The 25,575-nt window shown below is 40.6% G+C and overlaps 1 protein-coding gene across 1 annotated transcript; it reads right to left on the bottom strand.

The window, feature by feature from the left end:
- Nucleotides 1–12,234: 12,234 nt before the first annotated feature.
- Nucleotides 12,235–12,745, bottom strand: LOC122653026 (glycine-rich cell wall structural protein 2-like). Its single transcript, XM_043846942.1, has 2 exons — nt 12,333–12,745; nt 12,235–12,296 (listed from the first exon to the last, which is right to left on the bottom strand). Exons 1-2 carry the CDS (start codon nt 12,685–12,687, stop codon nt 12,235–12,237), a joined length of 417 nt encoding a protein of 138 aa, XP_043702877.1. The 5' UTR covers nt 12,688–12,745.
- Between the last annotated feature and the right edge of the window lie 12,830 nt (nt 12,746–25,575).

The following is a 25,575-nucleotide window of genomic DNA, read 5'->3' as shown; positions in this document are numbered from 1 at the left end:
TTATTGGTCGTTTCTTACTGCTGTTGTTCTGCCAGTGGTTTTGGCTGGTAGATGTGTTTGGTCACTTCTGGCTCTGTGTGACCTCTACAACTATGTATTGGTTGTTATATTAGTCTGTTATTGATTAGAAGTAAGAGTTGTTACTGATATCTTACTTTCCTACTGGTTATTGAGTATATTGCTTGTGGTTTGCTTTGGAAGTGTGGTTTTCTTAACTGCAATTGGATTTGTGACATCCTTACTTGGTTCTTATTAACTCTGTTACTGTCCACTTGTTATATATATTGAATGGGTGACTCTTAAGTCTTCTGTTGACTCTGTTAATTTTCAGATCATTGCCATTGAACTTAATGGTGCATCCAACTACCTTCTCTGGGCTCAAGCCGTAAAGGTGTATATTAATCAAAAAAGGGAAATTGAATACTTATACCAGAACCTCCCTCTACTGACTCTATGGAAGATGAGGAGTGAATGCATGAGAATGATACACTTCTAGCCTGGCTGTAGAACAGTATGGATCCATTAAAACTCTCTCAAGATAAAAATATGTTCTGTCCATATGACCTTTATAAGAACTCTTTCCAAGGAAGGTGATAAGTTTGTAGTTGTATATTACAATACCCAAAAGGGAATGTGGGAAGAACTCAACGTTTGTCAACCTCTTACTACTAACTTAGATTTATTGAAGACCCCAATGAATTGAGTTTTAACCATCAAAATTTGTCTGGGTCTGATTTTCTCGACAAAGGTCGTGGGTCAGGAGGAGGTTGAGAATGTGGCACTGGTAGAGGTAGAGGATAGCAAACTAATCAAGCCTTACGCCAACGTTCACATTGTGGCAAGGTCAATCATATTGTTGACAAGTGTTGAGTTATGTGGAAAAGCTCAGTGGGCACAACAATTAGCTAATATTTCAGTGATAGATGGTCATTTTGATGTGTATCAAATGACATTAATGTTGCTTCTTCATTTGGAGGTGGTCAACCAGCATTTGTGTCTCATGATGATTTTGGTCACGTAGTTACTTAAATGTGTCAGCAACTTGAGTCATTCACATCCTCATCCACTGCTACTTTAGCTCATACAGATGCAGTAACTTAACTTGCTTCTTCGTCTCCCACATCTTGGGTTATTGATTCAAGGGCCACAACTCATATGACATAGTACGTCTACTGTTTTCTTGTCCTTTAATTAAACTAGTCATCCTTCTCGTGTTATTCTCGCTAATGGGACCTCTAGTCTTGTGTTTGGTCATGGTATTGTTTCTCCTACTTAATCTTGAAATCTTTAAATTGTTCAGCGAAGCTTTTTTTTCCCCTCGTGTGTATTTTAGGATATAGGATATGTAGACAAAGAAGACAATTGGTGGAGGACACAAGAAGGATGATTTCTACTATCTTGACAATGTTTTGTCTTCTATACTTCTTCCAGTAGTTCTGTAGTTCTTTCCCATCTTCAATGGCATTATCGGTTAGGGCATGCTTCTCTCTCCAAGCTTCAACAGATGAGTCCTAATTGCCAGTCTATATCTAGAATCGAATGTGAAGCTTGTGAGTTGGGCAAGCATCATTGCATAGTGCTTCCTTCTTGTGATGTTATTAAGTGTCGGTCGCTATCTTCTATAGGTCATTCAGACATTTAAGGTCTATATCATGTCAAAAGTAGAGTTGTTTCATAGACAGGCTGTTTTCAGACTCAAACCCATGTCCACTTTGATCATAATGGAGCAACCTTATTGTTGCACCAAGGACTACCCTCTTAAAGAATAATAAAAAAAATTAAAAAAAAAAAAACAAAACAAAAAATGATACTGTTTATGTCTAGCAGGTGATGACATTTAACCTGAATGATAGAACAGCTTATGTCTAAAAGGGGAGAGAAGAAAAAGGCAAAAGGCATAAGAAAAACTCATGTCACTTGAATTTTGCATAGAACTTGTTTCCCCCAACTGCAAAATACTAGTTTCATTTTAGTTTAGCTTGGTGCAATCAAAGGATAAAGGAATCTAGAAAATGACCCCTAAAATTTTTGGACCAAGATAATTATGGACCTTAATCAAAGGCCCAAAATTGATCAATGACAAATCAAGGTTCCCATCCTCAATTAGAATCCTCTTATATTTCATCCACATTATCTAGTTGCTTTATCCAATCAAAGTGTAAAGGTGAATCAATTAGGCGTACACAAATTTCATTCTTCTGTAAGGACTGGTATCTCCTATCCACTCATGAATTCAAAAAATGAAGCCAGAATGTGATTTTCAAAGTACTCCTTTCTGAAGTCAATATCCTTCCCATCATGCAGCAATTTACAGAATACTAGAACCACCACCGGTGATGAATTGATTAAAAGCCCATAAAGGAATTGAAATATTGTCTATCAACCCAACAAAATAAAATGATAATAACGTCTAAGCAGATTGAGAGAAATTGAGACACAGTATCTCAAGCAGAGTTTGCTTTTTGATATGTTTCACATTAGACAGTAGTAGTAGTGATTCAGTCATTCAAAGAGGAAAACGGTAGACGTCCCACAAAGATAGGGTAAAGAAGATTTATGGGCAAGGAGAGAAGCAGCCATTAAAGAACAAAAGCTGAAGGAAGAGCTCACGTCCCTAGGGCGAGAGTGCAGCTGAAGCCGACAAGCCGAGCAGCACCATTTGTCTGCAAAAAAGGACTGTATATAGCTAGCACTCTCTGGGGTCGGTGGTGCTTTGTGCGTTGCTTCCGTAATTGAGAATGATAGTGAACGGCTAACACGAAGCAAGTCACTCACCAAGACACAGGGGTTTGATTCCATGACACTAGCCTCTACGGACTACTGGACTAGGCGGGGGTGTGGTTCTATTTGTTCCACGCCTACTGTCTGATCGTGGCGGAGGCTAAAGGATCCGGATCCTCTCCAATGAGAGAATCTTTGAGTGTTCAATGAGGCATCTAAAGGTTGGGCTGCCGTGCACACATCCTGACGTATGCCAAATCAGCATGCACGGCGTGCCAGGATGTGTAGGTGGCAACCCAGCCCCTGAGCATGGCGGAGGCTGAAGGATCGGGATCCTGGCCAATGAGGGGATCACCCAATGAGGCATCCAATGGTTGGACTGTCGTGTACACTTCCCGGTGTGAGCCAAGTCAGCATGCACGGCATGCCGAGATGTATGCATGGCAGTCCAGCTGTTGGATGCCTCATTGGGCGGGTGAGGATCCAAATCCAAGGCTGAAGATTCACTGTTCAAGAAATTGAAATTAAAATTCGAAATCAGAGTGGGAATCGGAATCTCAATTCGAATTTTTTTGAGCATTCAAGCCTATTCTTGCCAATTCCAGTCGATCTGGTAGAGGTGTCAAACAGTTTGTTAGGTTCGAGAGGGTTATAAAGTTGGATTTGTCACATAGACGTCATTTCTTTATTCCTCTATTAGAGTGTTCTACATTCATCAAGACATTGCAAATGGAAGTTTGGAAGTTTCTTCTTCTTTATTTATTTATGTTTTTGTGACATTGCAGATGCAATTAGTCTAATACATTAATTAGCATTAATTTGTAAAAGATGATCGAAATCAAGTCACTTTGAATTCACATAACATTGTATGTATGGAACTTACCTTCAGAAGGACTTGTGCTTACTAACATCATTCTAAGTTTGTGCCTACTTTTTCCGCTAAAAGATTATATGTATTAAAAGAAACAAAAAAGAAAATATACAGGAAAGACCAGAAAAGAAAAAAACAAAAAATAAATAAAAATGCAAAGACCAATTCCCCACCTTCAGCAATGCCATCAGCAAGGGAAAGACTCGCAACAAAGAAACTAAGTAGTAAAGATACGAAATCTTGCCTTTCCTTGTGCATTGATCAACAACTCATCACGGATAGAACGAGGAAACACCATTGAGGATGAAGAGTTTGCACTCCATACAGCCAATTTGGCTAGAAAATCCGTAATTAGATTTGCTTCTCGGAAACAATGTGTAATCTTCCACTGAATAGACAAAAGATATGGTTGAGGGTAAATCCATTCTTGGCTAACACACCATAGAATAGAATCAGCATATACTACCATCGTTACCACTATTGAATCGCATTCAATCCAGAGAGACTGAATACCCAAATCTCTCGCAAGAAGAATACCATTTACCAGAGCCAAAAATTCAGCCTCATAATTTTTGCACAACCCAAGGAAATTTCCAAAAGAAGCGATGACTCTGGCTTGATAATTCCGGATAACACCACCCGCCCCTGCTCGCCCTGAGTTACTAAGAGAACAACCATCCACATTTAATTTAAGCCATGGAAAGGAAGGAGAATACCAAAAAACTTCCAACATCCTAGGATCCATACAAGGAGAAACTGAGATACCCAACCTTCTGGAGCAAAGTAAATCAGCCACCGACCGAATCTGACTCGTAAGAACCCGAATTTGCTCCCGAAGAGCTCTCAACAAGAAGGAAAAAATTAAAAATGGCTCCGTACACTTTCCCTCTAACCATCTCTTATTTCTTTCATGACAGATGAAAAAAAGCACTAAAACCAACCCTGCACACCATGCCTCTTTCAGAGCAATGTCCTTCATCTTTCGTTTCCACCATATAACCAACTCATTAAAGGAGACATGGTTCACCCATACCATATCAAAACAGGGCAAAAATCTCCTCCAAATAGATTGAGAAAATACGCAATCTCCAATAATAGGGAAAAGAGATTCTGTCCCCCATGACACAGGTCACACTTAGAAGCCAAATGGCACACCCTTAGAGCAAACCATATCATTCGAAGACACCTTTCCGTGCACCAATTTCCACCCAAAAATTGATTGCCTAGGCAATAAATATATATTCCAAACAATAGATGACCATGGCACTCTTCGATTTTCCTTCTAATCTCATCCCAGACCGACTTAATAGAGAACTGCCCTGATGGAGTAAGGCTCCGAAAACATTTATCTTCCACATGAAATTGAGGAATCTTGATCTCCGAAGCTATAGCAAAAGTGTCCTTCAGAAAGGAAGAAAGAATAATAGGGAACCTCCATCTATAATCTGAAATAAAATCCGCCACAAAAAGCATTAGCAAATAAAGAAACATCCAGGTTAGATGATTCCTCAATAGATTTATCTCCCAGCCACTTATCTTTCCAAAAACGAATGCTCGACCCATCACCAATAATCCGCCTCTCCTCCTCAGAAACAAAACTCCACACTTTCTTGACACCTAGCCATATCGAAGAAGATTTATAGCTTCTCCTTAAACAACCAAATTTGGATAGAAATCTAACACGGAAATATTGACTCATCGTCGAATTTCCATGCTTAATATTCCAAGCTAACTTATAAAAAAGTGCTTAATTAACATCACAAAGCCTTCTAATGCCCAAACCACCTTCCTGTTTGGGTTTGCAAACATCTTCCCACTTGATAGAGATTTTCTTAGTTGAATCCACATCACCTGTCCAGATAAAATTTCGCATCCACCTTACCATCTGATTGGTCAAAGAGGACGGCCACCAGTAGATAGCAAAATTATGCACTGGAATCCCAGATATCAGTGAGCGAACAAGCTCCACTCGTCCTGCCATTGACAACAATTTTCCTTTTTATCCCAACAACTTACTCTTGACTTTGTCCATCAATGAGAGCAAAGGTTCTCTCCTCACCCTGCCCTAAAAAATCTCCACCCCCAAATACCGGGTAGGGAACAAGCTCCACTCGTCCTGCTTGTGCCTACTAATTTATCCAAATTTTTAGATAAATAAAACAGAGTCTATTGTTTGGTGAAATCTATATGCCTTGGAATCTTTATTTGGTTTTTTAACCAAAAACAATGATTCAAAATGTGTGTGTTGGGACTTTTGAGAACTAAAGAGAAGAAGAAAGGGGGAAAGTGGTGTGAAGCAGTTGACTGATGGTTAGGCTATGTATGTGTGTGTTGGGAAGTAAAACCAGTTCCAGTAAGACACTAAAGCATGCCGTAGATAAAGAAGGAAACACTGCAGATACAGAGGGGTCAAGGCAAAACACACTTTCCTTTCTTCTCTACCCCATATAGATGTTGAATAGAACAAGCTATTTTTTTTGCCGCTATACTTTTGAAAATGGACACTTTAAATGTCACACCCCCATCCCGACAAGGGATAAAATATAGTAAAAGGGTATGACTAGGAAGACACGTGTCATCCCAACCACTGTCAGGATCATAGATACAGTGTCCCAATACACAGTCAGAACTAATATTAACAACACAGTAATATTAGAGTGCGGAGGAAGAAATATTACATCTTAAAAAATTCAGAAATACAAGCGAAAGCGTATACCATGATAGTTGTTTCATGCCCAAACTACTAAGTGATACATATAGTTTAAAGTTTCTACACAAATTATATAGTGTAAGCAGACAATATTATTACAAAGGCACAAGGCCCCAAAAGTCAAAATATAAAAGGGGACCAAGTCCCAACCATCAGTATGCCCTGTAGGAAAATCAATTCGAGGACATCGATCGTCGTGTTCCTCCGCCACCTGCAACATAATCTAAAAAGTGTGTACACGAGGGGGTTAGCTCTACTAAGCCAGTGAGGGGATGTGGATGCATAACACACAGATCACATAGTCCAATGATGTATGCATATGTTAAATAAATTGTCCGTCTATCATCACAACTAAGTTAAAGGTATATACTACTGTGACAATTCGGGTAACACTGTGGGTCAATTCTATCATCACCACAATGAAACCTCAATTGTCACATGGGGGCCTACGCTGGACAATGCCACCAAAACATCCCAGTGGCAAACCCCTTGATAACCATCACTACCATGACTGGCTCTCTCTCACACCACAGAATCCGGGCTCTGGTTATCCAACACCTAAACCCTTATTGGTAAGGGTCGTAGCATAAGGGTACAAAAGTTCTAACCGCAGATATACTACATGCAAGTCCTATCGTCCCGAGAGGTATTCCGGGCGCATAAACTTTTCATCTGATTTAGCACCCGGGTACCAGCACGGCACGGCACATATAGTTCAATATGACATTCAATCAAAGGTATTATATATGTATTTCCGGGTTCCGGCATCGACATTCACCGACACCGTAACCCAATAAAGAATGGAAAGCACCCACAACATCATCATATCAATCATTTAATAAAGTATACAAAATGCACAATCATGCTTAATAAAATATACTAATAGCATGGTACATACGAAATTAATAATAATAGTAAGCCCAAACAAACCAAACCCACTCACCCTAGGTGTTATATCCAGAAATTATGAGATGTCGCCGCGGTTAAGTAGCACGTTACAAAAATGAGAGATTAAACCTAGTGAAAGAGTGAGAATATAGTTAATTATGTCAAAGGGGAGGGTTCCCAAAAGGTCCCCCCACAAATTACCTAAGTTGTAGATTTTAAAGGTAGGGTGGTTTTATGGGTGGTTTCATGCCCGAACTTAAAACCACATGTAAATCCAACCTTAACAGGAGCTTAGGAAGGGTTCTGCTAGGTGCGGTTTTATGGGTGGTTTCACCTTAGATATGAAACCGCACCTAAAACCAATTTTAACCGAGAGCTTCTTTAGAGGATGGTCTCAGGGTAGTTGTAGGGACGGTTTCTTGTAGGTCTTAAAACTGCAGGTAAAATCACATGTCTCCAAACCCCAAAATCAAAAGATTCTTCACCAAGGCTTTCATTTTCAAGTAAATTGGAGGAAAGGAAACACCAAGAGAGCTTCCTCCTTGGCACATTAGGGTCCTAAGACCTCATTAGGCCTATGCATCCCAAGGATTCAACAAAGGGAAGCAAGGAGAACTTCATTTAGGGCATCATAGGATAGAAACCCTAGATCTTTCCATTGGAATGGGATTGGGAGCTTTGAGGTTAGCCAAAGGAGTAAGATAGCTCCACCATGATCATGGCCATGAGTTCACATCGATCATTGGGTCTCAAAATAAGCCCTAGACCGATTCTCTCCCATCTCCCAACCCCAAAATCCAAAATAAAGAAGGAAGAAGGCCTTAAAGGCTTATCTTCCTCAAGGAAGTGGTACCCACGTTGAGGCTCCAAGAAGCAAGATCCTCAAGCCCCCTATCAAGCTCCTCCACACCTCTTCTCCCTTTTCTTCTTCCTCCACGTTTTAGGCTTGGTGAGAATAGTAAAGAGAAGTAAATGCCTTTGGTTCTAAATAGACAAAGTGACTTTAGGACCCGTTTGGTTGGGTAACATTAGAATAGAAACCCATTCTTAGTTCATTAAGTCAAATGGGCCTATAGGGCTAAATTGGTTGACCCACTGATTTTAAATAGAAAAGAACCCACTTAGGGATGGGTCCATCCACCATGGGATTATAGACCCATCACAAGCTCCCTTAAATAAATGGGACCCACAAATAAAATATTTTCTATCCAACTAAAATAGCCCGGGTGGTTCAAACCTTGGCCCGCACTTCGAGGGCATCGAGGAAAAGGATAAATAAATAAAATTAAAAGCCAGAACTTACTTCTCCAATTGTCATGGTTTGTCCCCCATGACCCCGATAGTTTTCTTTACAGACAAACCCGTACTGTGGTCAATAATTTTGTAGCTGGGTTTGACCACCAGTGAGAACAGCTCACCAGCATATATGACAGCGGTAACCATCTTAGTTAATAAGTACATGTATAATACGCGTATTATATGCGTACCTGAACGTTTAGATGAAAAATACTTTCGTCCCTGCACTTTATCGTATTTTTACAAAAAAAAACGTGTTTTTTAAACGACCGCATATTATACTCGTATAGTTCGGGTATCATACGGTATTATACTTTTTTAACCCTAATATTTAAAAAAAAAAAACAAAAAAAATAAAAAAACCCAAAGAGAAACGATATTTCACTTTCCCTTTCTCCATTCTATGATTTGCGTCGAACCCTAGCCGCTGCCCCCCCAATCTCCAATCATCCTCACCATCTCCGTTCAACAGCCACCGGCGATCGTCAAAGTCTCGACGACGACGACAACGGCGACGCTTCTCAATCTTGAAGGCCTCACGGACCTCACGGTTCTCTTCTCTTCGGTTGTGAAGAAGAAAATCAATGTAGGCAAGGAGGAGACGTACAGACCAAAGACAAGCAAAATACTGAAATGTTCAGACCTTAGAGAGAGAACCTTACAAAGGTGCAAGCACAGTGAATGATCGTTAGTTCCAGGTAACAGAAGCTAGTACAGCTGCTGTTTTTTTGGTGAACAAGATAAGAGATTAATGGTGGTTTGATCACCAAAGGAGCATAGTTCGGTTTCGGTTGAAAATTGAAGATGACCGTTTGGTTGGTCAGAGAAGCCATGGAAGATTTCAGTAGACGAAGATGATGGGTCAGTGAAAGAGAAAAGGGGTTCGGATAGTGACTGCAAATCGACATCGGAAGTGACGATATCAGAGCTTGAATTACGAAAGAAAGAACCATCTAAAAGAAAAAGATTAGAGGACATTGAGAAACAGAGACGAAGATTGAAAATGGAGGATCAAGAGAGGAAGATAAAGGAGAGGTTAGATTTAATTTTGCTTTCTTTCTTCCCCACCTGAACAGAGAGAGAGAGAGAGAGAGAGAGAGAGAGAGAGAGAGAGAGAGAGAGAGAGAGAGAGAGAGAGAGAGACAAGGGAGTTATTTTATTGAGGGTTTGCGCAAAGGTGAGACTTTTGAGAGGAAGAAGAAGACAAGGAAAAGGAAGCTTCAAGCTCAGGGCTGGTATGAGTGTCGACTGACCCAGAGTTTCTAGTGAAGTCTTAAATCTCCAGTTTGACACCAAAACACTCTTCTTCTTCAATGCCCGAGTTCGAATCTTGAGGGATCAGCATTGGGTAATGGCCCTTTATTGCAGTTTTTCTTTACCCAATGGCTAATATATGCTCTGTTTGTTTGTATATATGAAAATGTTGAAATATATTTCACTAAATCAAGTGTGAAGAGTACAGAGATATACACCATAGCTTACCATGGCCTCCTGGCCGGGTATGAGTGTATGACATGGGATGAGATCAAACAAACAGCAAAGAGATTATGTTCTGCTAATTTCACAGAAATTGAATGCTAGTATGGATGTCATTTTCTGGAGAAACATTATTCATGAATCATGCCAATTAACTAATATCTAATTCACTCATGTTACATAATGAATATATGCCCCTTTTTTTAAAAGTATTATTGCCGTCTTATACCGTATTAAACACGTATTAAATGCATATCGTATTATTACCGTATGCGTTTTATTAAGCCGGATTTTTGAAAAATATTATTACCGTTTAGTCTGTTTAATTGCCGTACGTGTCCGTTCCCGTTCAATTGCCGTTCCCGAACTTACTAACTAAGGTAACCACACGTCATGGGAAGAAAATAATAATTAATTATACTCCCGGGGGTGCAGGTATAACATTAAATGTCCCTCAAAAGTAAGCAAATATATCTGAACATGCAGTGAATTCATTTTTTGAGTCAAGTAATTTCCCCATAGTTATTTTTATTTGAGCCAAATTCGTAATTGTTTGAATTGTGCAATCCCCCAAATACTAGCATCGACATCGCCCCAAAGAATTTGACTATAATTCAATTTGTGATGATCAAAAAATAGAAAGTTCATATTCTTCAGTCATTGCTAAACAATTTGTATAATGGTCATAATGAACGAGATCCCGATGTTCATAAGGGTGATTCTAACCTCCAACGCAGGGTCGCCTGGTACACCATAGACGCTTTGTGAAACCGCACTACATCTACAAGGGAAGCCTTATGCCTTGATTCAGAATGAAGTATTACTTATGTTTGAAAATAATTCTTAAAATAATTTTGGACTAGAACCGACACACTATGAACAAAAACCAACCACCCAATAGTTAATTGATCCGGTTCTAGATCTACCGATTAAATTATTGGTCTGATTCTAGATCCACCAATTAAGATATTGGTCTCCCAATGATTCTCGAACCGATAGACCAACTAGGAATTGTTGGAATTAGAACTGGTACAAATCTGCATCCTAACCCTATATATTATATAATTTTTAAGACTTAAGGTTATGCTAGCTAAGGTCAAGACCTTTATTTTTTTAGTCTTTCATATCTCTTGTTACATATACTATTTTACTAAATATTCGATTATTAATTTAAAGGTTCATTTGTGAATGCTAACTTAAGAATATACCTTAAAATAATCTTAGTCTATGAGGGTGGTAGTGTTCCCACTTATTAATTGAATATAAAACAAGAGGTAATATGGACTAGTTTTGTGATTTGAGAAAAAAAACAAAATTGATGGTGAACTGCATATCTTATAATATGATTAAAATTGCGCACTCGACGAAAGAGCTTTACAAATGGCTATCTTATGGGATTTTTTTTCTTTTATTTTAAACTACTTGTAAATGATTAGGAATCGGAACCGGTCCACCCATTAGTTAATGGTCTTGGATTTCAGGTTTGGAACCAGTTAGCTTATTGGTCGGGTTCTGATACTAACCTTTTAGGGCCAAAACTGCTAAGGAATCGGTCTGATAGCCAATGACCGGACTAATTGACACCCTTACTATCAAAGTACAGATCTCAAGTTTTGGGATTGTAACACACACACACACACACACACACACACGTATGAGAGAGAGAGAGAGAGAGAGAGAGAGAGAGATGCACAAGATAACTAGAACATATATACATTACATTCAGAAAAAATAATCCTCTCCAATTCTTAAAAGCGTGCTGTGCGACAGTACTAGGTGGAGATGTTGACACCTGGTACCTCGGACATCCACTGTTGGATGTTCGACCTGTCAAGTATCGACATCTCCATCTAGCACTGCCGCACTGCACCAAGTATCGACATCTCCATCTAACACTGCCGCACTGCACGCTTTTAAGAATTGAAGAGGATTAAAATCCATTCATTCAAACATAGTGAGCTGCACAGAATAACTAGAACTTATGCATTACATTCTTTTCAGAAAACATATTATCTGTGAACAACCACAACCATAACACAATATTGTAACACACACACAAATACATTAAGAGCGAGAGAGAGAGAGAGTTGCACTCGATAACTAGAACTCATACATTAAATTCATTGTAGTGGAAATAGAAAACATATTATCTATCCGTACACACCATCCATATAGATAGATAGATGATATAGTAAGAGTATCATATTACTACATAACTCACAAATATAAGCTCCAAACCCTGCTCAGTTTCAATTCCATGGTTATCTGTACCTCAAGCAATTGGTGGCGAGCGGTTCCTCTGGCTGCCGCTACCAGTACCACCCGAACCACCACTTCCACTACCAGAGCCACCGCTACCACCAACACCAGCACCACCACCACCACCACCACGAGGAGTACCTGAACCACTTCCATAGCCATAACCACCACCACGAGCACCGCCACTGCCTGACCCATAACCGAATCCTGAGCCAGACCCCGAGCCAGAACCGGACCCAAACCCAGACCCCCTCCCAAACCCAGTTGGAGACCGGCCAGATCCAGAACCATAACCCCATCCACTATTGGGACTTGAGCCCCAACCCCAATTGTACTCCCAGTTGTTACCATGACCGGAGCCGCTACCACCGGTGGTAGTTCCGGTTGAACCAGGAGGCGTTGTTGACATGGGAGCGACGGCCTTTCTTCCCCTGAAGCTATAGGCTGAAGACGTGTATGTTAACATCAAAAAGAGGAAGAGGAATAGGAACAGGGGATGAGTGAATTGAGACTCGTTGGTTTGCATTTTTCTTGCCTAAGCAACTTGTTCCTCGATCTCACTTTGATAATTTATAATAATATGGGTTGTTGTGATTCTCTGATATCTGACTAGAAGTGACGATGAATGTTTCCAAGTTTCAATCAGCCAATTCACTCACTCACTCTCTCTCATGAGAGATTGCGGGATAGTCCTATTTATTTATGAGTAGTTGGTTGGTTTGTTGAGAGAGAGATAGAGAGAGAGACCCGTGACAACGCCTGCTTGAATGAATGGATAGGAATTATGCAAACTCAAACTGTTCTCCACGCTAGATTCCCACCACCGCCTCTGCTTAAAGTAATTGCTCACCACATTAAGATTACATTACCAAAGCGTGACCTGCTGCTTATCAAGAAATTACCCTTACAATATTACCCTTCTTATTGCCTCTTCCAAAATTCAAAGCAAAGTGTGTCCGCTACATCTCTTTTACATCAAATATTGCATCAATGGCACTGTTATGAGTTTGTTTTGAAGTGTAGGGCATTTTAGTAATTTTATTAACAAACATAGTAATAAATTAAGCCATTTGTAACGTACCATTGCTCAAAACTACATCTTTAGCCCGTCAAATTAAATCAAAGGTCGGAGGACAAGTTAAGAGTGAGAATTTGCCCGAGTGAGGGTAAAGCGGTAATTACACATAGCTCTATGTCTGGACAACACGGTTCTGCCGAGCAACCCGACAGTAGAGGATCTGAATCAAATGAAGTAGCCGTGCTAGTAGGGACACGTGTAATTAAGCACTGCTCTTAAAACAGAAACCTGAAGCCCTTCGCTTTCGGTCCCCATTATAATTGATTTTGGTTGGAAGTTGGGAAGAGAAAGAGAGAGAGAGAGAACCTCCCCTTGTCATATATATTGACCCGTGTTCATTTCTCAATTGTTTTATCCTTTTTAGCACTTTTGGCTAATGGAAACGTTTCGATCACTCTATGGTAAATTGGTTTGGGAAGAGGATAGGAGATTTTAATATCCCAAAAAGATCTCAGGAAGCTCACACGTGTGCATATGCAAAGATAACCTTACAGGCAAGGCAAGTCCACAATGTCGCATGCTTAGGCCCTACCCATCCTTTGGCACAGCAAACCGCGTTTTATGCACTTAGCCATACTGTAATGGTCCCAATTAGGTTCCTGTTGTTGGGGGCCCAATTCCTTAAGTTCAACATTGAACTCAATCTGATTCCAAGTTCCTGGCCCAACCCATCTCCGTCAATCATGGAGTGAAGTCAACCTTGGGTTTCAATGCCAACATGGTTCACCCAGAGGTAGATTACTTAGCCAGAATTGAAATTGTTTTTGGTGCAAATTTCTGGTTTGGTTTAGTCAAGGCCCAAACACTAGGACCCAGAGTAGCCCAAGACTTGGAAATGAGTGAACTTCATTTATTTGAGATGATGCATTCAGATAATCCACCAAAAGGTGCCAAGTGGCACCTAATAGTGACACTTGTCACATGTGAAGTTGAGTGATCCATGTCATATTAAATACAACATTCCTTTAGCTAAGTAAGTAATAAGAAAATATGGATATTATTCTCTTCTGAACAATAATGGTGGAAGGAACCATCAATCAATTTCATTTGGTAATGGACCACTACTCATAACATAGATAGAGATAGAGAGAGAGAGAGGGAGAATTCTAACTTTTCTTCAGAAGGTTTCCATTTATTCCTGAACATAAGAACACTCCTAATTTGGTAGTGACTATGAAAATGTCCATTTCAGAGTTGATGCACGTGTAGAGGGTCGCCCTCATGTGTTCCAAAGGTTCCAAGTTGAGAGATAAAAAAGGGGAATCTTAGCTGATGTTTGAGTGGGACAATTCAATAAAATAAGTCCACACTTTCTTATCTAATTGTTTTTGCCCACTAACCCTATAACTATGAATGTTCTACCCATTTCGATGGTTCAATGGAATGGGTCCAACGTTTGCTGTCCGGGTAAACGGATTTCGGGTTTGGTTCAAGTTATGCTCTTGTAGATAAGGATGTAAACAGATCAGATTCGGCTCGGATTTACTACTATCTGAATCCAAATCCGTTTACCGAATGACATATCCGTATCTGATCCGATATCTGACGGAATTTTGAAAACGAATCTAACCTATATCAATTACAGATTTCCGACTCCGATTACCAAAATATCCTTATAAAAGTGTTGATAATAGGAGTAATATAATAATATATCATATGTTTTTACAAAAATATTAAAGTAATCGCATTTTACAATCGGATAGTAAATTATCCGGATATTTATCCGATCCGAAATGGAACTATCCAAATTCGAAACCGATTATCTTTCAGACAGATTCAGATATTTTGTCGAAACCCAAAATTCTAGATTCAGAATTCCCTAAACGGTTTCAAACAAGGATCAGATACATATTTTCGACTATCCATTTACATCCCTACTTGAAGATGTCTAGTAGATCTGACTGGGACTCAGATTGATCCCTAGACTCTTCTTTTTGTTCTTTCTTGTAGTCTATCTTCCTCTTTCCCCTATCTCCACTACATTTATTGGTGAAAATGGGCCTTGTATTAGTCAAAACCCAGCACATGGCTATCGCTAGCAGCCCCAGTTTGGGGTCTAGTCCAAGCCTTGAACTCATCTAAAGCCCAACCTGCAGTCAGGCTCAAATTGGGGGCAGATTGGGCTGAGTAGAGTGGGTTTTTATTTCTGTGGTTTGGCTTCAATATGGTTTGGGCTTCAAGGGGGGATTCGACCCAAGCCCAATCCATAACACAATATGTGAATATTGGTTGGGTTGGACGACTCGGCAAACCCACCTAAGTACCCACCCTTGGTCGCCAATATATATCATGTGCTGGTTAGTTAGGTATGCTGAGTGTTGATGTCTTGTATCCTGTGGTTTGGGTTGTGTACTCCTTCCGAAGGGTCGTTAAATTGAAAGCCCATTATGAGGAAAATTGTTAGGGTTTACATTGGAGCAATATCGGAAACTGTATCTTTTCATTTTTGTTTTTAAATCGTTAGAGCAATGGAGGAGGTTATAAGGATTACAAGGAATTCTTTGTAAACATAGAGAGGCGTGATGAAGAGAGCTTGTAATCCTTGTCTCCTTGTATTGTGGTTGTTTGATCTTTTTCTTTCTATTACGTTATGTTATGTTTTATGCATCGTGAATATGTTTTAGTTTATACAAGGTAAATATTAAAATGTATACACTATAGTATTGACATGCATCTCCTTGTATGTTCATGCATGCTGGCCTTCTAATATGTTAGCCATTAATCTTATGATGCACTGTCCCAATTTCTAAAATTTCTAAAGCTCTATTTTACCATTTGACATACTCCACTTGGGCTAAATTTTGATATTTTGATATGTGAACAACGGTCCTTTGTGTCTAAATTTCCATAAATCAAGGCCCATCCTATCTGCCACAATCCAGATATTTAGGCTACAAGGTGACTCTTCCTATGTGGGACGTGCAGGATCAAAGGACTCAAATTTTAAATACCCCTAGATGTGCATGAGATTTCTCTCATGACCTGTTTTTATGCAATGACACCCTTTGTAATCTCTCTCTCTCTTTAATTGTTGGGATCTAAGCTTTTTCATGTTTGAACTGCTAGAAATGCTAATGACAATGCACCATATTGATTGCCAACTTATTATTTTGTAGGGAAAAAAGATTGGTACACTGCCCTTGTACAGATTCCTTTATAACTTCCTCACATTATAAATAGTGAAGTCTACACTGATATTTCTCTCTCCTATTCTAACCTTACATGTGAGCCCATAATAATGATACTATTTTCTAACCCTTCATTGGTTGTAGTGTGCATATTCGTCCTTGCATTGTCCGTGTAGGGAACCCTCTCCCTATTTTATATTATAATAGCTCTCTTGTCCATTGAACGTATAAGCATGGTTCATTGTCATTAGCACACCTGGGCCGTAGCCTAGTAGTTTTGCATTGCTCAGTTGAGCGTGTTCGAGGGTTTGGTCAGTGGATCGACTCTTCTGAAAGTGCACCTTAGGTGCTTGGCATATGCACCACTATTACTCGTTTTCCAAGAAGTGTGGCCCTTTGGCCCCTTGTGGACCCTGTGGGTCTTCTCCTTGCCTCCTTGTGGGGCCCTATATGCTCCTAGTGGGGACCTTGAATAAATATAGGGACACCCCCTCAACTATGGCCTGTTTTCATGTACACCCCCTAATCTTTAAAACCTTTCAAACACACCCCCTCAACTATGGCCTATTTTCTTGTACACCCCCTCATCTTTTTTTTGTTTTTGATAAAAGACTACATCTATTTAACAAAACTAGAGGTTACATATTTTTGTACATATAGGTGGGGGGTGTCACATCACTTAACTGTTATATTAGTGAAGTTCCCAGATATTTCAGCAAACTCCAAAAAACTAGTTATAATGTTCCATGGGATTGGGGTTCGAAGACTAGGGCTAAACATCTCAAAAAGTTTTTTATTGCAACACTATATCTCTTTTATTGAAAATAAGTAAATTAGTCTATCAAACTAACTGCCGTTTCATTTTAAACGTTAATACTCCCCCAACTAATTTTTTAGGACTAAATTGCCCAAATTAAAAGTTTGAAGACAAAAATACCCTTTAGGAGAAAGGACAGTAAGTTTACCTACCCCCCACCCCAAAAAAAAAAAAAAAAAAAAAATTTTCTCTATTAGGTTTATCTTTAATTTTTTTTTATATTTATAAATAATAATAACAACAATAATAATTATGGTGATAATTTATGTCTCTATGTAGGAATGAGAATCCCATTGATTTCAATAAGCTGTACAGGTACATGCTTAAAATTAACGGCAGCAGTTCAAGGTAATTAATAATAATTAAAGACTAATTAATATAAGAATATGATTTAACCATTAATGCAAAAAAAAAAAAAAAATAGTAAAACAAATATGATTGATATGTGTAGAAGGGTTTAAGGGTATAGATTTCAATAGTTTGATATCACAAAGAATGCTTCCTCCCGAAGCAGAACTTTATCTAGATCTCAAAATAGAAGAACGACCTAGGAGGCCAACGGGCAAAGAAAGGGGGTGGGCAGGGCCTCCAACCTTTCTTGAGTTCTTCCAAGGAGACTAGGCTAGATTATTTGCTTTATTAACTAAAAGAAAAAGAAACGTTAAAACCTCCAATATGCTTTAATTTATTTATTTTTTCTTATAAGTGATAAAGACGGTGAAACCACTTTAGTGATTGAGTCTATTTCAATCTCCTCCACGCACAAGTAAAGAAATAAAGAAGTTCCAGTGTCTCTTTCAACCTCCTCCGTGCACAAGGAAAGGGAGGATTAGAATCCTAAACAACCTCACCCTCTTGGATTATTGATGTGGTAAAAAACTGAAAAGGCACTGTGCGTCATCCAATACATCAACCTAAACAAAAGAAAAGAGAGCACAGGAAGTGAATCGGAGTTGGCTCCGGTGTAATCCTTTGATGCCTAAGTCAGTTTCTAGCACAACTAGTCAAAGGGGAGACACTGGTTTGAGAAGAAACGTAGAACCAAACCAGGGTTCTTGGACCATAGTCAAATCGCGTCCAGAGTTGGTTTTAATATGTGGGATTGAGTTTTTCCCCCTCCCTTACCAAGTGTCTTGATTAGGTTTTATAAGTGATCAGAAGGAGATGCCATGATGTGAAATAATGGGGCTTTGAATTTGCATGCAATCCAATATTAGTTGGCTTACGCAAGCAAGCCTTAAATGAGAAGAAGGTTGTCAAAGGATAATTAACCCTTTCGATGGACATCTTATCTCTTAGCACGCCTTCATTAAATGTAGCCGATTTGTAGCGTGACTTGATACGTTGAGATGGGATATAATGGAGATGTGGATGATGGAGGTCTGTTCCCCGTCTCCCAATGTCGAATGACTGATGGCATGCACCATCCTGATGTCTGTGTCCGATGCAATCTTTACATGTTTTGGAATAGTGGGCTGACCACTTCGGTTTCCAAAGACTTCTATGAATCAATATCGAACCCTGCTTCTTCATAAATAGACTTCAAGATTTTTCACGTGTCATCCATCCGTGGAGTTATCTTTTAGTGACACATCATTATCCATTATAATTATCTAAAATTATCTGTTTAAAATTATCTTCTCTAATTCTCTCATTCCATGCCTCTTTAAAATAAGAGAATCGATGGATCCTAAACAAATAGTGGAAAACTCAATTACAGTGGACGTAGGTTGTTGATATCAACCAAACCACTAAAACCATTTGCCTCTCCTTTAACCATTAATGCAAAATAAAAAAAAATTTCTACATGTCCAAATATCAAATGAGAAGCATTGCGTTGGATTTAAAAAAGAAAAGAAAAAAAAGGGTAATTTACACATACCACCCTACCACCCCTGAGGTTTGACGAAAGGATGATTTTACCCTCCAGTTTTGGAAAATTCTGCGTACCCCCCTGAGGTTTACAAACCGTAACAAATAAACCCATTCCATCAGTTTATGACTAACACTGTTAAAATCAAAAGGTAAAGTAACAAAAATGCCCCTTCAAAAAAAAAAAAACCTGTAACTCATCTTCCCCAAATCAATTGGGAAAGATAAGTTACAAGTATCCCCATCGATTGCTCCATCCATGGCTTTTAATGGAACATCTCGATTCCTTTCGTCTTTTTCTTTTACTTCTTAATCAGAAAGAACAAAATGTCATCTGGGTCTTCATATCTTGCAAATATATCAAGAAAAGTTCCAACTGCTTACCCATTGATCGGTCACATCTTTGTTGCTCCCAAAAATCGAGACCTAATGATGCCATGGATAGCTGAAGTTCTCCAAAACTCCCCAAATGCAACCTTCACTTTCAAGCATTTTAGCCGTCGAAACATCATAACTGCCAATCCCGCCATCGTCCAACACATCCTTAAGACGCAATTCTACAAATACCCCAAAGGCCCCTTCTTTCGCAACAGTCTCTACGACTTACTTGGTTCTAGCATCTTCAATGTTGACGGTGATCGCTGGAAGTTTGAGAGATAGATCTCCAGCCCCGAATTCAACACCAAGTCCCTCCGCAAATTTGTTGGCACCGTCGTCGAGGCAGAGCTCTCCGAATGCCTCCTCCCTCTCCTCTCTACCGCCAACGTCGAGAAATCTGTGCTCGATCTACAAGACATTCTCCAAAGGTTTGCATTCGACAACATCTACAAAACGTTAGAAGCCATGGATGGAGCAATCGATGGGGATACCTGTAACTCATCTTCCTCAATCAATTTGAGGATGATGAGTTGCAGGTTTTTTTTTTTCTTTTCTTGAAAAGACATTTTTATCACTTCACCTTTTGATTTTAATAGTGTTAATAATAAATTGACGGAATGAATTTATTTATTACCATTTATAAACCTCAAGAAAATACGCAGAATTTTCAAAACTGGGGGATAAAATCATTCTTCCATCAAACCTCGTGGGTGATATATATACATTACCCAAATAACTCAAATGCTTGTGCACATAGACCAAGAAAAATACAACTCCATTCTTTATTCCAAATGATCTGAATTGAAGTCACATCAACTGTCTTGAAACCCTAGAGTCTAGAATCTAGAGCTTGAGCATTGCATTGAGGTTATCTTCTTCTACAAACCCAAAGCAGCAAAGCCGTGCGTGAGGGTTATCTTCATCTCCTGCAAACCCAAATCAACAAACAACCCAATAAGCCTACTAAGAAGATCTGGATTCTTACCGAAGAGAGGAGCAAGACTCGAATAAACACGCCAATTCTGATTATGGGTATGCTTCCTGCCAGAAGATGAGTTCAACCTTCAACTCATCATGCAAAGCAAGGTAGATTGGGATTTCTTCGAGATTTATGCTAGAGATCTATAGCGGAACCACCTCTGCAACTTCTCCGGCAAATTGATATTGAGATTTAAGGAGTAGGGAGCCAAACCCAATACCCTTTTGATGGAGACTCACGAAGTCGCCGCTGCAAGCTTGCAACCATTGCCGAAAGGAATCTATTGTTTCAAAGCTAACAGATTCTTCGGTTGTAAACATTGACGAAAGAGGTTTGAAGGGTTTCTAGTTTGGAAAAAGAATCAAGATTTGGGGTTTTGAATCTTTAGGTTTTTTATTTTTTTGAAAGTAACGTTTTATAAGACTTATTATACGTGTTGTATGTATAATACGTGTTTAATACGTGGTTCAATAAAAATTGTGTTTTTATTTTTTTGGCGTACAAGTGCATTAATCCGTAAAAATGTGTTGGGGAAATATCATCCCCCTCCCTTCTAAGTATGCCCAAATTTTGAATAATGATGATGCCTTCTCCTACTATCTCAAGATTCTATCAACTGTATCCTAACCGTTAAAAAATACTATTAAGTTATGATGTGACATGTGTAAAATTTCTAAAACCCCAAAATACCCTTAATATTATTCTATTTCCTTTTTGCCCTCCCCTACTTTCCCTCTTGCATTTGTCTTCTCCCATTTCCTCTTCTTCCTTTGTGCTGTTTCTTCTTCTTCTTCCTCCGCCAGTAACTCGACTGATCCTTATGCTGAAACTAGGGTTAAGGCATGTTCCGGTCAATTTCTCACCGATTTTGATCGTATTGGAATCATGTTGACTGATCCAAATTTCGATTCTGGATCAATTCCAAGGGTTGATAAAGGAATCGCATCAATTCGAAGTTTTTAACTTTTAAACCATGGGGATTGAAGAAGAAAATGTGGAGCCCAAATGGAGCAGGTGAGAGCGTAAGGAAAATTTGAGGCTCCGTTTGGTTGCAAGGGGAATTAAAGGAAAGGGAAGAGAAAATTTTCAAACTTAAAAAAAAAATTTTTGTAATCATTACTCCATGCGATTGTATAAAATCTTATGCTAATTTACCTATTCACAATTTTCTGCATAGAGACGAAGTACGCCGATGGTCATGCTCATCCTGTATCTCACAAACCCACGCTTGTTCTAGTAAAGTCCAATTTGAGGCCTTATAAATCTTGAGGAAAAAATCCTTTGAAATTTGGCGAAGCAAAGCATGATCTTCAGGGGTCTCATACATGATGTTAGGTTCAACCTCCAAGCTTATGTTACGTACTTGATCGATACACCAAAAGCTCTAAAGCTGATGGAATGCATTAAATCAAGCTCTTTAACCTATTTCATACTAGGTTGACGGCAGGTAGCCCTTTCTTGAAGGCTTTCACTCTACTCCAGGTAGCCTTCTAGGTAGCCTTTTTCGTGACTCGAACCTGTGATATGATGCCTAGCTCTAATACCAAATGTTAGGTACTTGACCGATACGCCAAAGGCTCTGAAGCTTATGGAACGCGTTAAATCAAGCCTTGTAATCTATCTCATACTAGAATCGCCCAATCTATCTCCCATACACGTACTAGAGTGGGCCCCATTAAGCACATAACAACCTACTTTAAGGAAGTAGACTCTTCACAAGCTAAAGAGAAGGATTTTACTTCTTTTCATCTTATCATAACTTAATTTTGTTGGAATCTAATCCTTTTCAAGCTTTTTTTTTAAAAAAATTATCATTTTCAAGCTATCTAGCTCAAACATCTAAAATTCTTTATTTTTTTCTTTTTAGAAAATAAATGAAACTCTTGTGATGATTTTAACTTGTGTTGCAAATTGGCATGTTTAATGAGATTTTTGTGGATATGGAATCGAGGTGTTATCAATTAAAATGCTTCATTTTTGAGAAAAATATATATTTTTTGGGACTTTACAGCCGAGATTCTCTCTCAGCTCTCTGAATTATCTAAGCACTTTTTTTTTTTGCCTTTTGAGGTTGAAGAGTTATTTTAGTTGCAGCAATCTAGGATCTCCATTTTGAAGGTGACAGAATTGCTAACTTGCTTCATGCAAAAACGATTAATAACCTCCGTAGACATATGGTATTTCTTTTGTTCTTAAATAATTTACAACATAATCAGTTAATCACTAATCATGAAATCTTTGATTGCCTTCGAAAACACAAGGATTAGAGGGGTTGGATGGCCATTAAGCTTGCCATGTCTAAAACCTATGATAGGCTTGAATGAGATTTTCTTTGTACAATTTTTGAATTTCTTGAGTTTAATCAACACTAGTGCAACATAATCAATTATTTGGTTTCTACTTGCACCTACTGACCTATTCCATCAAACTCTAAGGAGTAGTTTTGTTTCTTTGAGCCCTCCAAAGGCATCCATCAAGGTTGTCCTCTTTCCACGGCACCTACCTATTTATCTTAGCTATAGAAGGGTTATCTCGTCTTTTGCATGTTCACCCATGAACTTATTCTATTTAAAGGAATTAGGGTGGGGAGTAGTGGCCCTGAGATTATTCATTTATTATTTTCTGATGATTCTCTTTTTTTTTTTTTTTTTTTTTTTTTTGTCGTGCTTTTGAGCATGATGCATTTTGCATTATCTTTAGAGGCTGATACATCCAATATTCACCGGGCCAATCAACAATCGCCACGTGTCACAGATGACCCGCTCCATAGCCAAGGGGAATGAACCGGGGTCCCAGCACCCGGGCGCGGCCTCACCCAGGCGCGGCCACCACTCGGGGGCGGCCTCACCTAGGCGCGGCCACACATCAGGGCACAGCCTCACCCAGGCGCGGCCATCACTCGGGCGCGGCCTCACCTAGGCGCTGCCACACATCAGGGCATGGCCTCACCCAGGCGCCGCCACCCCTCGGGCGCGGCCACACATCTGGGGTGCGGCCTCACCCAGGCGCGGCCACACATCCAGGCGCGGCCTGCACCCAGGCACAGCATCGTGGGCACGTGAGGAGGGGGCGACCCACCTATGACCCGATCGTATCGCTAAGACTCATGTCACCACCAGGACTCTAGACCGCCGCTTAGAGGTCACGTCACCCAGACGGATTCAAGCACCAAGGACGTTATCACCACACGCGGGTATCTATCCACCAAGGATCTTGATACCACTAGGACACTCCCTCCCGTGGGGAGATGATCAATCAGGATAGAGCCCCGTTACCCAGGGCCTCTATCCACTCAATGGGACAATCGCCATCAAACTGGGACTCTCCACACCGCCATACGCTACTATAAAAGGCAAAGTACACAACCCCATCAGGGACATAAAATCTCATATTGAATAATCACTATTCATCTAATTGCGCCAGGAGATCTAACTTTGGCATCAGAGAGCCCTAGGCCGGAACCACACCGGTTCTCTCTGTTGACCCCTTGGTCCACTTGCAGGTGACGACACTTGCAGGACAGCTCGACGATTTCTTGACGCAACAGATTGGCGTCGTCTGTGGGAACGACGCTAGCCATTACAACTACTAGCTCGCTTCCATACTCATTCAATGGCATGAAGGAAGACTACCACCACCAACAACGGAGCAAGGAATGGATCACCACCCCCAGAGTGCTCTCGCCGCAGAGCCAACGACCAGGACCATGTCCCTCTGGAGGAAGAGATCCCCCTTAATGACCAGTTCGTGGTCGACGAGCCCAACAATGACGAGGCCGACGATGCGGGGGTAGAGGTGACACCTGACCCCAATGCTCTAGCCACTGTGGGTTAGATCAACGACCTGCAATGACAGATCCTCGATGAACAACGACTCTTTCGAGAATACTTGACGCAGCGTGCAACGTCTCACCGTCGAAGGACTTCACCATCAGCAAGGGTGGAGTCCGTACCTCGACAAGAGCCGAACCCTAGGAGATCATCTCCCAGGGGCGTGAGGTCAGAGAGACTTACGCGACAGGCAACCCCCACTCCGCAGCGGGGGGAGCCTTCCCAGCATCCCAGGAGAATAAGAGACCTCTCGCCGCGGTCAGAACGTGGGAGGACGCCAACACCCAGGGCGAGGGTGTCTAGCCCACAGAGATCGGTTCGGAGGTCTGTGTTCGACGGACGACTGGAAGAAGGTCACATACCACGACAAAGCTGGACCTACAGAGAAGAAAGCCCCTCACCTTCACGACAGGGTTCATCACGGTGTGACCATTCCCCATCCCGCCAACACTCAAGGCGGGAGGGGACATCCAGAGAGAGCGTGAACGGGTCACAGCCAACGTCCGGCCAAGCGTGGGGGGGCACGGGACGAGGAGCTCGATCAAAGACTCGTGACCTGGATGAGAAGGTGGAAGGGTTGAAGAAGCGAGACCAAAGGCGAGACGCATTCCATACCTGGACAACACCCCTTCTCGGCGCAGAGATCATGTCGCCCACACTACCTTCCAGGTTTCGACTACCCACCTTTGAACTCTACGATGGTACCACCGACCCCAATGACTACATCAACTACTTTAATGGCATGATGACGCTGTATGGGGGGTCGGACGTGGTCTCCTGTCGGGCATTCCCGACATCCCTTAAGGGAGCAGCCACATCATGGTTCTCCAGGCTACGACCGAGATCTATAGGCTCGTTCGCAGAGCTATGTGAACAGTTCGTCACCCGCTTCCAAAGCAACGTCAAGCAAAAGAAGACCACCATCAATCTACTGAACGTGGTATAGAATCCTGGGGAATCTCTCAGGGAATACGTTACCAGGTTCACCAAAGAGTCCCTGGAGGTTCGAGACTTGGATGACCAGACACAGCATGCAGCCCTAGCAGGAGGTATTAGGGACCTGGACCTGATCAAGGACCTAGCACGTCATGAGACCAGGACTATGAAAGAGCTCTTGGAGCGGTGCAATGAGTTTGCAAATATGGTTGAGGTACTACAAGTTAGAACGAAAATAATCGAGGCCAAGCCACAAGACAACAAGAGGTCAGCACCTGATGACCGCAAAGAGGGTAAGAGGTCGAGGACAGAGCGCCAACAAGAGAAGGGCGACCG

The sequence above is a fragment of the Telopea speciosissima genome, chromosome 1 (genome assembly GCF_018873765.1).
Source record: "Telopea speciosissima isolate NSW1024214 ecotype Mountain lineage chromosome 1, Tspe_v1, whole genome shotgun sequence".
Classification (NCBI taxonomy): Eukaryota; Viridiplantae; Streptophyta; class Magnoliopsida; order Proteales; family Proteaceae; genus Telopea; species Telopea speciosissima.
Note: the sequence above shows the minus strand (reverse complement) of the source record. Positions and strands in the feature narration are given on the sequence as shown.